This window comes from Hoplias malabaricus, chromosome X2 (assembly GCF_029633855.1).
Source record: "Hoplias malabaricus isolate fHopMal1 chromosome X2, fHopMal1.hap1, whole genome shotgun sequence".
Taxonomy (NCBI): Eukaryota; Metazoa; Chordata; class Actinopteri; order Characiformes; family Erythrinidae; genus Hoplias; species Hoplias malabaricus.
In genome coordinates this window covers 28,487,151-28,499,745 of record NC_089819.1, presented here as the reverse complement: position 1 = coordinate 28,499,745, position 12,595 = coordinate 28,487,151, and the positions used below count along the sequence as shown (strand labels likewise).

The following is a 12,595-nucleotide window of genomic DNA, read 5'->3' as shown; positions in this document are numbered from 1 at the left end:
CCAATTGGATTGGCCTGTAGACCTGAATGCCACACTCTCTGTGTCCACATGCTAATGTCTGACCTTTCTCTCTCTCTCTCTGTGTGTGTGTGTGTGTGTGTGTGTGTGTGTGTGTGTGTATACTTTAGTTACATACCACTGACATTGTGGGGACTTGTCTTCCTTGTGGGGACCTCCAGCTGGTCTCAACAATAGAAATAATTAGGTTTTAAGGTGAAGACATGTTTAATGTGTGTGTGTGTGTGTGTGTCTGTGTATGTGTGTGTGTGTATGTGTGTGTGTGTGTGTGTGTGTGTGTGTGTGTGTCTGTGTGTGTGTATATGTGTGTGTGTGTGTGTTTGTGTGTGTGTGTATGTGTGTGTTCCACAAACTTACTGTATATACTGCAAACACCTCTGATATAGCAAAGTGGAACAGAAATAACATACACACACAAACACACACACACACACACACACACACACACACACACACACACACACAGAGCCATGTGTGTTACACAATATCATAAACTTATATAAGCGAGGGGTAGCAGCTGTGCCAAAATCAGGCCATTTCACCCAGATGTTCCACAGGAAGTGTATTTAAAACACATTCAGTTTATTTATAATAACACACACACACAACACGGTGGGCGGGGTCTCCAACTGAGATTGACATAAGCCTATTTAATGAGGACAAGTGACACTAGCGCTACATACTGAGTTATGCTTTACAATACATTACAGTTTACACAAATACACTGAAGCTCAGCAGGTTTGGGTGTTGTGTCCATTAGGGGGCGCTGTAAATACTGTAAAGACCAATATCATGATACTTATTAACCAACATTACATTTATTCAACACCCCTGTGTAAACAGCCCTGTTCAGAACGCCAGCTTTCAGCACTTGTTGCTTTAAATGATAACGAGCCGCTCGCTGTTCACCCCGACCCCGAGTGCACAGCAGTGAGGAGCGAGGAGCAGAAGCTCTGGTTTTTAGCCGTTTTCACTCTGTTCTCTTTCTTCTCCGTTTTTACTCAGTGCTCTTATTTCTCCGCGCTCGTTGTGTCTGTTTTTCTTCATTTAACCTTGAACAGCTCATTTTATCCCATGTTTTCTGACTCTGGCAGCACACAGAAAACTGACTGGGGTCTTGTTTCACAGTGTGTGGTTTGGTGGACTCCAGAACCACACTTTAATTTAAACACACACCGAAGAATTGAATTTATTTATTAAAGCTACAGGATTTAAATTGTGGACGTTCTGGAAACTTTCCGTTGGTCACATACACTGATATTCATTTAGCTACACTACACACACACACACACACACACACACACACACACACACACACACATTTACTGCCTTGGTTGTTACGACCTTGTAAATTAAATAAAAGAAAGGAATAGAGAGAGAAGAGGGAGTAATTAATATAAGAGAGAAAATGGAGACAGAGACAAAAAAGACAGTGATAAAAAGAGAAAGAACAAATCAAAGAGAAAAAAAAGTGATGAGAAAAACAGGTGATAGAGTGAAAAAAGAGATAGAGAGTGAGAGAAAAAGTGTGTTTGTGTGTGTGTGTGAGAGAGAGAGAGAGAGATTGAGAGTGAGAGAGTGAGAGAAAAAGTGTGTGAGAGAGGGAGAGAGAGAGAGAAATAGAGAAAGGAAAGACAAAGTGAGAGTGAGAGAGATTTTTTTGATTTTTAAATTCACTTTATTTAACAATTAACCAAAAGATATCAATTTAACAAAACCTTAGTCCGCATAATAAACATTAAACAGACACACACACACACACACAAACACACCATCACCACACCATTACATTGCCTGATCAGCACACCACATTTTCAAAAACCAAACCAAACAAAAATACATAATGTCCTTCAGATTCAAAACACTCCAGTCTCTCATCCAGCTCAAAGAGCCTGAATCCCCACTCCGTTTCTCCAACAAATGAGAGTCCAGTGGAGATTCCTCAGACGAGTCTGTCATAGTCCGTGTTAAAAATCCAAAGGGGACAGTCAACTGTGAGCAGTCAATAAAGAGGCAATGGACAGGCTCCGACTGAGAACAACAGCGCCGGCCTGTCTCCACTTTTCGGACAGTACTCACCCTGGTGGCTGTAGCCCATGTCTGGTGCGCCACCATGAGGCTTCCGTTTCTTAGGGCTGTTGATCTGAAAACAGCACCTACCTCCCGAGTCCAGCAGTGCTCCAACCACACGAACAGTGTGTAAACTCCACTGTGCTGCGTGCGCTGTACACACTGTCGATATCCATCAATCCATTCGTCTGTAACATTCTCCTCAGTGTTCACAGAGAAAAGCAGTAGGTATCAGAGACACAGATGTGGCATAAAGACCTGCTCTTCGGAAATAGATAGACTTTTCCGTGCGGTCGTCAGCCACTTCCTGAGTCTGAACCGCCTCTTAGGGGACAGTGTCATGTAGTTCTCATGTTTAGAGGCGTATTGCACAGATCTAATGAACTTTTCAGTTTCAGAGAAGTAGCTTTTTAAGGACACATTCCTCTTGCCTTTAGTGACAGTCAAAAACCGGTTAATCTTTGTGAGAGAATAAACATCCACTGGGGGTTCAGTTGTTTCAGACGAGGCTTCAGACGGACCGGCCTGAGTCGAAGAGCCCGGTCTACAGGACACACTGACAGGTAACTCAGACAGCCCTGAACAGTCTGATACCACGCTGTCCTCCTCAGAGTCCAGCACAGCGTCCACCGAGTCACCGAGACACTCATCACGCACACGGCCCACAATAACGTCATCCTTCTTCAAAACTGACTGTCCATCTTCCTCCACGGGTTTATCAGTTTTACACCGGGCCTTTCTGTGGGTGCTGACACTAGGCCCGACCGAGTCAGTGGGGTCACTGGGTGTGTTCACAGATGCATTGCTAACATTCACATCATCCTCACCACTGTTAAGGGTTACATTTATGGAGGCCTCAGTCCCATCCCCATCTACCCCCTCCCCACCTGCAGAGCTGACAGGTTCAGGCCTCCTCTCAGGCCCTGAGACCTCAGCTACCACCTCAGCTACCTCCTCAACCACCTCCCCACCACTGTCCCCTACCTGCTGCTCTTCCATTAAACCATTCCGTTCATTCTTATCACCCACCTGCTGCCCCTCCATTAAATCACTCTGTTTATTCCTATGCCCCTCCTGCTGCTCTTTTCTGTGCGGGCAGCCGAACTGTTTATGGCCGATGTCTCCACACTCAAAACAGCGGAGTTTTTCTGTACTCGCGAACACTATGTACGAGCCCTCCTCGTGTCTAACTCTAAAACTTAAGTTTAAAGTTTGATCTCGGTTGTTTAAAACCATGAAAACCTGCCTCCTAAAAGACATGACATGTTTAATCAGTGGATGTTTAAACCCGAGCGGGACATTCGAAACCACAACGCGGGTCGCGGGTGCATGCACAGGGCTGACCTGCACCTGCACCATTCGGATCCCCGAATTAATCAGGCCGCTTACACAGCTCTCCTTCTCCAAAAACACTACCACCGCTTTGTCCATTCGAGAAGCCGATTCAATATTCTCATATCCAACCTGCTCCCCGACCGCTAACACAACCTCCGCTATCGTCGCCTCACTCTCCGGGACACACCTGACGCCATGGCGGGGAGACGGCGTCTCCACACCGGCCTAAGAGGCCATGACTCCAGCCACAAACTCCTCACCACCGGCCAAAAACAGTTTAGTACCAAACACCTCACTGAGCTCTCATAAAGAAATTGAAATAAAGGATAGAAAATAGAAAGTCAAGAGAATCAGAAAAGTTGGCAAAAACGCCAGAAACCTCCACACGCCACCACGGACAAACCGTGCGCACGCGCAGAGAGAGAGAGAGAGAGAGAGAGAGAGTGAGAGAAAAAGTGTGTGAGAGAGGGAGAGAGAGAGAGAAATAGAGAAAGGAAAGACAGTGTGAGAGAGAGAGAGAGAGTGAGAGAAAAAGTGTGTGAGAGAGGGAGAGAGAGAGAAATAGAGAAAGAAGAGACAAAGTGAGAGAGAGAGAGAGAGAGATAGGAGAGAGAGTGAAAAAGGAGAGAGAATGAGAGAGAGAGAGAGGGAGAAAGGAGAGAGAACGAGAGACAGAGAGAGAGAGAGAGAGAAAGGAGAGAGAGAGAGAGAGATGTGACGTGCCTTTCCCTTTGTGCTGCTGTCTGTAGTGGGTGCTGGAGCTGTCTAACAGGGAACACAGGAACTCCATTCCACTGCTCTGCTGCCGTCTGAAAACTGAGGAACTGCAGAAAGAATGATCTGAATCCTCTTTAATTTAAATAGAAATGTCCTTTTTCTCCATCTCTCTCTCTCTCTCTCTCTCTCTCTCTCTCTCTCTCTCTACCTTCCTCTGTTCCCCACTTTCACGTCTCTTTCACTCTCTCCACTCCCTCTCAATGCAAACACAAAAACACACAGGAGTTGAAAGCCATAAATCTTACAATAACCACTGTCTAAGGAAGTGGGTGTGTGTCTGTGTGCACATTTGCATGTGTTTATGTGTGTGTGTGTGTGTGTGAGAGAGAGAGAGAGAGAGAGAGAGAGAGAGAGAGAGAGTACACAATTGTATGATAAACAGTGTACACCAAATGTATAATTAATGAAGCTCTGGATCACAAACACGGATGGCACGGTGGAGCAGCAGGTACTGTCTCTGAAACAGCTCCAGGGTCCTGAAGGTTGTGAGTTCGAGCCCCGCTCCGGGTGACTGTCTGTGAGGAGTGTGGTGTGTTCTCCCTGTGTCTGCGTGGGTTTCCTCCGGGTGACTGTCTGTGAGGAGTGTGGTGTGTTCTCCCTGTGTCTGCGTGGGTTTCCTCCGGGTGACTGTCTGTGAGGAGTGTGGTGTGTTCTCCCTGTGTCTGCGTGGGTTTCCTCCGGGTGACTGTCTGTCAGGAGTGTGGTGTGTTCTCCCTGTGTCTGCTTGGGTTTCCTCCGGGTGACTGTCTGTGAGGAGTGTGGTGTGTTCTCCCTGTGTCTGTGTGGGTTTCCTCCAGGTGACTGTCTGTGAGGAGTGTGGTGTGTTCTCTCTGTGTCTGCGTGGGTTTCCTCCAGGTGCTCCGGTTTCCTCCCATGCTCCAAAAACACACGTTGGTAGGTGGATTGGAGACTCAAAAGTGTCCGTAGGTGTGATTGTGTGAGTGAATGTGTGAGTGTGTGATGAGCCCTGTGAAGGACTGGCACCCAAGGGTGTGTTCCTGCCTTGCACCCAGTGATTCTGTGTAGGCTCCAGACCCACCGTGACCCTGAACTGGATAAGGGTAACAGACAATGAATGAATGGATCACACAGCTCCTCCTGATGTTCCTGGGCTCCTGATTCCTCCTGAGCTCCATCTCTCCACAGAACACAGTTCCACTGTTCCAGAGCCCAGTGCTGGGAGGTTTATACTCCTCTGACCAGTGCTTGAGCATGGTGACCTTTGTCTCATGTGCAGCTGGAGAAAGCCAAGTCCCTGCAATTTACATGAATGGAATATTAAGATGAATATTAATGAGCCGTGTAAAGCTGGAGATGTTGAGAGAGGAGAAAGAGCTGTTCATTCCATGACAGTCTGGGGGACTAAACTGAGAACCTTCTGGTCCCAAGCCCACTTCTCTAAGGTTTAAGGGACCACCCACACACACACACACACACACACGTCCCCACCCCAAGTGCTCGGTGGTGTTTATTTAGAGGAAGAACATCAGTAATCTGGTTCCGTCTCAGAGCGTGTGTAAAGCAGCAGCAGAGCGCGGAGGTATAATCACGGCAAGTTGTGGAGCTGTGCTTTATGGCTTTATGGATTCTTATTTAACTGCTTTATCTTCTCCGTTCCCTGCGTTTAAATGGATTGTTTTAAAGGAGCATAAAAAGTAACGCCGCTCAGAGACAGCAAGTGATTTTATTCAGTGACTACTTTAAATTATGAAGCAGAAATTAAAGCTGGAGGTTTTTCATTTGTCATTAAAGCAGGTGTGTGTTTGAGTGTCGCTCTCTCTCTCTCTCTCTCTCACTCACTCTGTGTGTGTGTGTGTGTGTGTGTGTGTGTATGTGTGTAATATCCCCGGAGTTGTTTTGAGGAGATAATTGTGGCTCTTTTGTGAGTTTAAACAGAGTAGATGGAGTTTTCATTATTGTCTGTAAAGCGGCCTCAGCCCCGTTGCTCCTTTACAAATGAAAGACAGCAGAGGGAGGAACAGAGAGAATTAAAGAAAAGAAGAATAAACAGCTTTTGCTATGGACCTGTGTGTGTGTGTGTGTGTGTGTGTGTGTGTGTGTGTGTGCGTGTGTGTGTGTGTGTGTGATATGTCCAAGGTCAGTGTGTAATGAAGTTGTGCTTTAATAAAGCAGTGTGGCGTCAAAGGGATAAATGGAGATGGCAGTGTTGAGGGAAACACACACACACACACACACACACACACACACACACACACACACACTCGGAGCAAAACACATGTATCACAAACATGTCATGTGCCCAGAGTCAAAGCGATAAACTCAGTCTCTAAACACTTACCAGTTCCAGTGAAAGAACATGAGGGGACGGTGTCAGGTGTACAGTGGTAGGTGTACTGTGGTAGGTGTACAGTGGTAGGTGTACTGTGGTAGGTGTACAGTGGTAGGTGTACATTGGTAGGTGTACAGTGGTGATGTACAGTGGTAGGTGTACGGTGGTAGGTGTACTGTGGTAGCTGTACAGTGGTAGGTGTAGAGTGGTAGGTGTACGGTGGTAGGTGTACAGTGGTAGGTGTACGGTGGTAGGTGTACGCTGGTAGGTGTACAGTGGTAGGTGTACGGTGGTAGGTGTACAGTGGTGATGTACAGTGGTAGGTGTACGGTGGTAGGTGTACTGTGGTAGGTGTAGAGTGGTAGGTGTACAGTGGTAGGTGTACAGTGGTAGGTGTAGAGTGGTAGGTGTTCAGTGGTAGGTGTACAGTGGTAGGTGTACGGTGGTAGGTGTACTGTGGTAGGTGTACGGTGGTAGGTGTACAGTGGTTGGTGTACAGTGGTAGGTGTACTGTGGTAGGTGTACGGTGGTGATGTACAGTGGTAGGTGCACAGTGGTAGGTGTACAGTGGTGATGTACAGTGGTAGGTGTACGGTGGTAGGTATACGGTGGTAGGTGTACAGTGGTGATGTACAGTGGTAGGTGTACTGTGGTAGGTGTACAGTGGTAGGTGTACGGTGGTAGGTGTACAGTGGTGATGTACAGTGGTAGGTGTACGGTGGTAGGTGTACAGTGGTAGGTGTACAGTGGTAGGTGTACAGTGGTGATGTACAGTGGTAGGTGTACGGTGCTAGGTGTACAGTTGTAGGTGTACAGTGGTAGGTGTACAGTGGTAGGTGTACAGTGGTGATGTACAGTGGTAGCTGTACGGTGGTAGGTGTACAGTGGTAGGTGTACTGTGGTAGGTGTACAGTGGAAGGTGTACTGTGGTAGGTGTACAGTGGTAGGTGTATGGTGGTAGGTGTACTGTGGTAGGTGTACAGTGGTAGGTGTACAGTGGTAGGTGTATGGTGGTAAGTGTACAGTGGTGATGTACTGTGATAGGTGTACGGTGGTGATGTACAGTGGTAGGTGCACAGTGGTAGGTGTATGGTGGTAAGTGTACAGTGGTAGGTGTACGGTGGTAGGTGTACAATGGTGATGTACAGTGGTAGGTGTACGGTGGTAGGTGTACAGTGGTGATGTACATTGGTAGGTGTACGGTGGTAGGTGTACAGTGGTAGGTGTACTGTGGTAGGTGTATGGTGGTAGGTGTACAGTGGTGATGTACAGTGGTAGGTGTACTGTGGTAGGTGTACAGTGGTAGGTGTATGGTGGTAGGTGTACAGTGGTGATGTACTGTGGTAGGTGTACTGTGGTAGGTGTACAGTAGTAGGTGTACGGTGGTAGGTGTACGGTGGTGATGTACAGTGGTAGGTGCACAGTGGTAGGTGTACTGTGGTCGGTGTACAGTGGTAGGTGTACGGTGGTAGGTGTACGGTGGTAGGTGTACAGTGGTAGGTGTACGGTGGTGATGTACAGTGGTAGGTGCACAGTGGTAGGTGTACGGTGGTAGGTGTATAGTGGTAGGTGTACGGTGGTAGGTGTACAGTGGTGATGTACAGTGGTAGGTGTACGGTGGTAGGTGTACTGTGGTAGGTGTACGGTGGTAGGTGTACAGTGGTAGATGTACGGTGGTAGGTGTACAGTGGTGATGAACAGTGGTAAGTGCACAGTGGTAGGTGTACGGACTGGTGGTCCAGCTGCACTTTGCTGGTACGGACCACGCCCCTGATGACTAAAACAGGGAGGGGGAGTTCAGGGTGGCGTTAGACAGGTGAACACAAGAGAAGAAACAGGTGGAGACGGGGTGGAGGTGGGAGCATGTTTGGAGGGTATATATAGGGTTGAGGAGAGTTTGGGTGTGGTCTTACTCCCACAGTTTTGTTATTAATAACACTGTAATGTATACAGTGCTCTTAATTTGAAAGAAAACTGTGCAGAAACTTTAAAATAAATCTACAATTTAGCTTTGCTCTACAATGTCTGTACTGTGTATTTTCTACTGGGTGGCGTTTGTTTGTTTACAGAGCTGTGTTTGTGTTTGTTTGCTGAGCTGTCTTTGTGTTTATTTAATAAGCTGTGTTTGTTTACAGAGCTGTTTGTGTTTGTTTACTAAGCTGTGTTTGTGTTTATTTACAAAGCTATGTTTGTCTACAGAGCTGTGTTTGTATTGCTTTACTGAGCTGTGTTTGTTTACAGTATGTGTTTATTTAATAAGCTGTGTCTGTTTACAGAGCTGTGTTTGTTTACAGAGCTGTGTATGTGTTTATTTACTAAGCTGTGTCTGTTTACAGAGCTGTGTTTGTGTTTGTTTACTAATCTGTCTTTGTTTACAGAGCTGTGTTTGTGTTTATTTACTAAGCTGTGTCTGTTTATAGAGCTGTGTTTGTGTTTGTTTACTAATCTGTGTTTGTTTACAGAGCTGTGTTTGTGTTTGTTTACCAGGGCGCAGTATGGTGAAGGCATTGACTTTGTGGCAGTGAAGCCCAGCAGCCCGGCATTGTGGGAAATCAAACAGGAAGTGGCTCCAGGCTCCTCCTCCCTGTCCATGTTCTGCCAGAGGAGGTCCAGCTCGTCCAATGAGAGGTCAGATCTCGTTATTCATTATTTCGTGTTTAACACACCTTGCCCTTAAAAGGAACCCCAGCCTTAGTGTGATACATTACTCTAAATTATTGGGACATGAGGTAAAAAACATACAAAACATAGTTATTTAAAAAAAAATTGTGAACCTCAGGCTACAGGCAGGTCACACTGTGCAGTTATGTCATATGGTGGCAGTGATAGTGGACCTTTACTCTGGAACATACAGTACCACTGTTCAATCTCTTAAGTTTGAGTCAGAATGCAGCACTTCTGACAACAGAACAGTCTGAACTGTGAGAAAAGAACAGTCTGAAGAGTGAGAACAGTCTGAACAGGACAGTCAGAACAGTGTAATCACTCAGAACAGTCTGAAGAGTGAGAACAGTCAGAACACTCTGAAGATTGAGAACAGTGAGAACAGGTCTGAAGAGTGAGAACAATCAGAACAGTCTGAAGAGTGAGAACAGTATGAACAATGAGAACAGTCAGAAGAGTGAGAACAGTCAGAACCGTCTGAAGAGTGAGAACCGTCTGAAGAGTGAGAACAGTCAGAAGAGTGAGAACAGTCAGAACAGTGAGAACAGTCAGAAGAGTGAGAATAGTCAGAAGAGTGAGAACAGTCAAAACAGTCTGAAGAGTGAGAGCAGTCAGAATAGTGTGAAGAGTGAAAACAGTCAGGACATTCTGAAGATTTAGAACAGTCAGAAGAGTAAGAACAATCAGAAGAATGAGAACAGTCAGAACAGTTTGAAGAGTGAGAACAGTCAGAAGAGTGAGAACAGTCTGAAGAGTGAAAACAGTCTGAAGAGTGAGAACAGACAGAGCAGTCTGAAGAGTGAGAACAGTCAGGACATTCTGAAGATTTAGAACAATCAGAAGAGTGAGAACAGTCAGAAGAATGAGAACAGTCAGAACAGTCTGAAGAGTCAGAACAGTTTGAAGAGTGAGAACAGTCAGAAGAGTGAGAACAGTCTGAACAACGAGAACAGTCTGAAGAGTGAGAACAGTCAGAACAGTCTGAAGAGTGAGACCAGTCTGAACAGTCTGAAGATTGAAAACAGTCTGAAGAGTGAGAACAGACAGAGCAGTCTGAAGAGTGAGAACAGTCTGAAGAGTGAGACCAGTTTGAAGAGTGAGAACAGTCAGAAGAGTGAGAACAGTCTGAACAATGAGAACAGTCTGAAGAGTGAGAACAGTCAGAACAGTCTGAAGAGTGAGCACAGTCTGAACATTGAGAACAGTCTGCAGAGTGAGACCAGTCAGAACAGTCTGAAGAGTGAGAACAGTCAGAAGAATGTGAACAGTCAGAACAGTCTGAAGAGTCAGAACAGTCAGAAGAGTGAGAACAGTCTGAACAATGAGAACAGTCTTAAAAGTGAGAACAGTTTGAACAATGAGAACAGTTTGAACAATGAGAACAGTCTGAAGAGTGAGAACAGTCTGAACAGTCTGAACAATGAGAACAGTCTGAAGAGTGAGAACAGTCTGAACAGTGAGAACAGTCTGAAGAGTGAGAACAGTCTGAACAGTGAGAACAGTCTGCAGAGTGAGAACAGTCAGAACAGTCTGAAGAGTGAGAACAGTCTGAACAATGAGAACAGTCTGAAGAGTGAGAAGAGTCTGAAAACAGTTTGAACAGTTTCCACAATCTAATGCATCTGAGAGAAGCAATTCACTTTTGTCCATCCCCCTTTCCCAACTCCTAAAAAACATTCTCTTGCCAACGAGTGAAGGTGCTGTTGCCTTTTCTCCATGTAATGTGCCGCTGTTCCATTTTGGCCGCTGTAGCCATTCACCAATTGCCGCGTCCGTGTTAACTATGAACCAGTCTTTAGAGAGAGGATCTGTCTCTGATTGACTGAATGATCCAGAGAGACTGACTGAGATCCCTCAATAAAACCTGCATCCAAAAGAACTGCTGGTCATGGTGATTGAACCTGGGACCTGAGCCAAGGGCCTAGATTAAACAGTGAAAACAGAGTCTTGGTTCTTCTGTTGTAGTTCTTTTCAATTGTGGTTCTCTTCCATGGTTCTTCCACTTGTTCCAATGGAGATTCTCAAATTCACTCATGGTTCTTCTCAGTTGTTCTCTTTTGTGCTCTAGGACAGCTTCTGCTTTTGAGTCTTGGTTCCTCCTTGTGTTTTCTAGCTTTGGTTCCACTCAGAGTTTCCTCGTGATGTTCGTGTAGTGAGGTTCTGCTTGGTTTCTCCCAGTGACTTTTCCTCTTGCTCTGAAGGAGGTTTAGGTAAAAAAGATTGATTAAAAAATCTTTCTCACTCTATCTCTCTCTTGTTGTCTGTTTCTTTCTCTATTTCCTTTTTCTCTGTCTCTTTCTTTCTCTCTTTCTCTGTGAATTCAATTAAATATAACATGCTTTCTCTTTGTACATCTATCTTTCTCTCCCTCTCTCCTCCACCCCTCTCTCCTCCTCCCCTCTCCTCCTCCCCTCTCTCCTCCACCCCCTCTCCTCCTACCCTCTCCTCCTCCCCTCTCTCCTCCACCCCCTCCCCTCCTCCCCTCTCTCCTCCTCCCCTCTACTCCACCCCCTCTCTCCTCCTCCCCTCTCTCCTCCACCCCCTCTCCTCCTCCCCTCTCTCCTCCCCTCTCTCCTCAACCCTCTCTCCTCCTCCCCTCTCCTCCTCCCCTCTCTCCTCCACCCCCTCTCCTCCTACTCTCTCCTCCTCCCCTCTCTCCTCCACATCTCTCCTCCTCCCCTCTCTCCTCCACCCTCTCTCCTCCTCCCCTCTCTCCTCCTCCCCTCTCTCCTCCACCCTCTCTCCTCCACCCCCTCTCCTCCTCCCCTCTCTCCTCCCTTCTCTCCTCCACCCCCCCTCTCCTCCTCTCCGCTCTCCTCCACCCCCTCTCCTCCTCCCTTCTCTCCTCAACCCTCTCTTTTACTCCCCTCTCTCCTCCACCCTCTCTCCTCCTCCCCTCTCTCCTCCTCCCCTTTCCTCCTACCCTCTCCTCCTCCCCTCTCCTCCTACCCTCTCCTCCTCCCCTCTCTCCTCCTCCCCTCTCCTCTTACCCTCTCCTCCTCCCCTCTCTCCTCAACCCTCTATCCTCCACCCCTCTCTCGTCCAGCCTCTCTCCTCCTCCCCTCTCTCCTCCACCCCCTCTCCTCCTCCCCTCTCTTCTCCACCCCTCTCTCCTCCTTCCCTCTCTCCTCCACCATCTCTCCTCTCTCCTCCACCCTCTGTCCTCCAACCCCTCTCCTCCTCCCCTCTGTCCTCCTCCCTCCAGACTCTTCTCGGAGTTGTACCATTCCCCTCCGGCTCAAATTAGCTCACATTCCTTCGGGAGGATCCTTAGATCTGCAGTTTCTCCCAAAACCTCGGCGAGGCGAGAGGTTGCATGTTTTCCCGGGATTTATGCGGGAATATCCCGAGAGAGTCCCCGGAGTGTTGTGGAGCCGAGGATTTACGACTGGTCCGCGGCTCTAAAGCTGTCAGAGCGGGCCGTAATTGTCCGGGCGCGGT

General features: G+C 47.2%; 1 protein-coding gene across 1 annotated transcript in view; it reads left to right on the top strand.

The window, feature by feature from the left end:
* The window catches only part of LOC136677302 (transmembrane protein 132C-like), a 356,167-nt gene that overhangs the window by 230,830 nt on the left and 112,742 nt on the right, over nt 1-12,595 (top strand). The window contains exon 4 of the mRNA XM_066654805.1: nt 8,978-9,118. Within this exon, the coding sequence (XP_066510902.1) occupies nt 8,978-9,118 (141 nt within the window). The remainder of the gene's footprint in view (nt 1-8,977; nt 9,119-12,595) is intronic.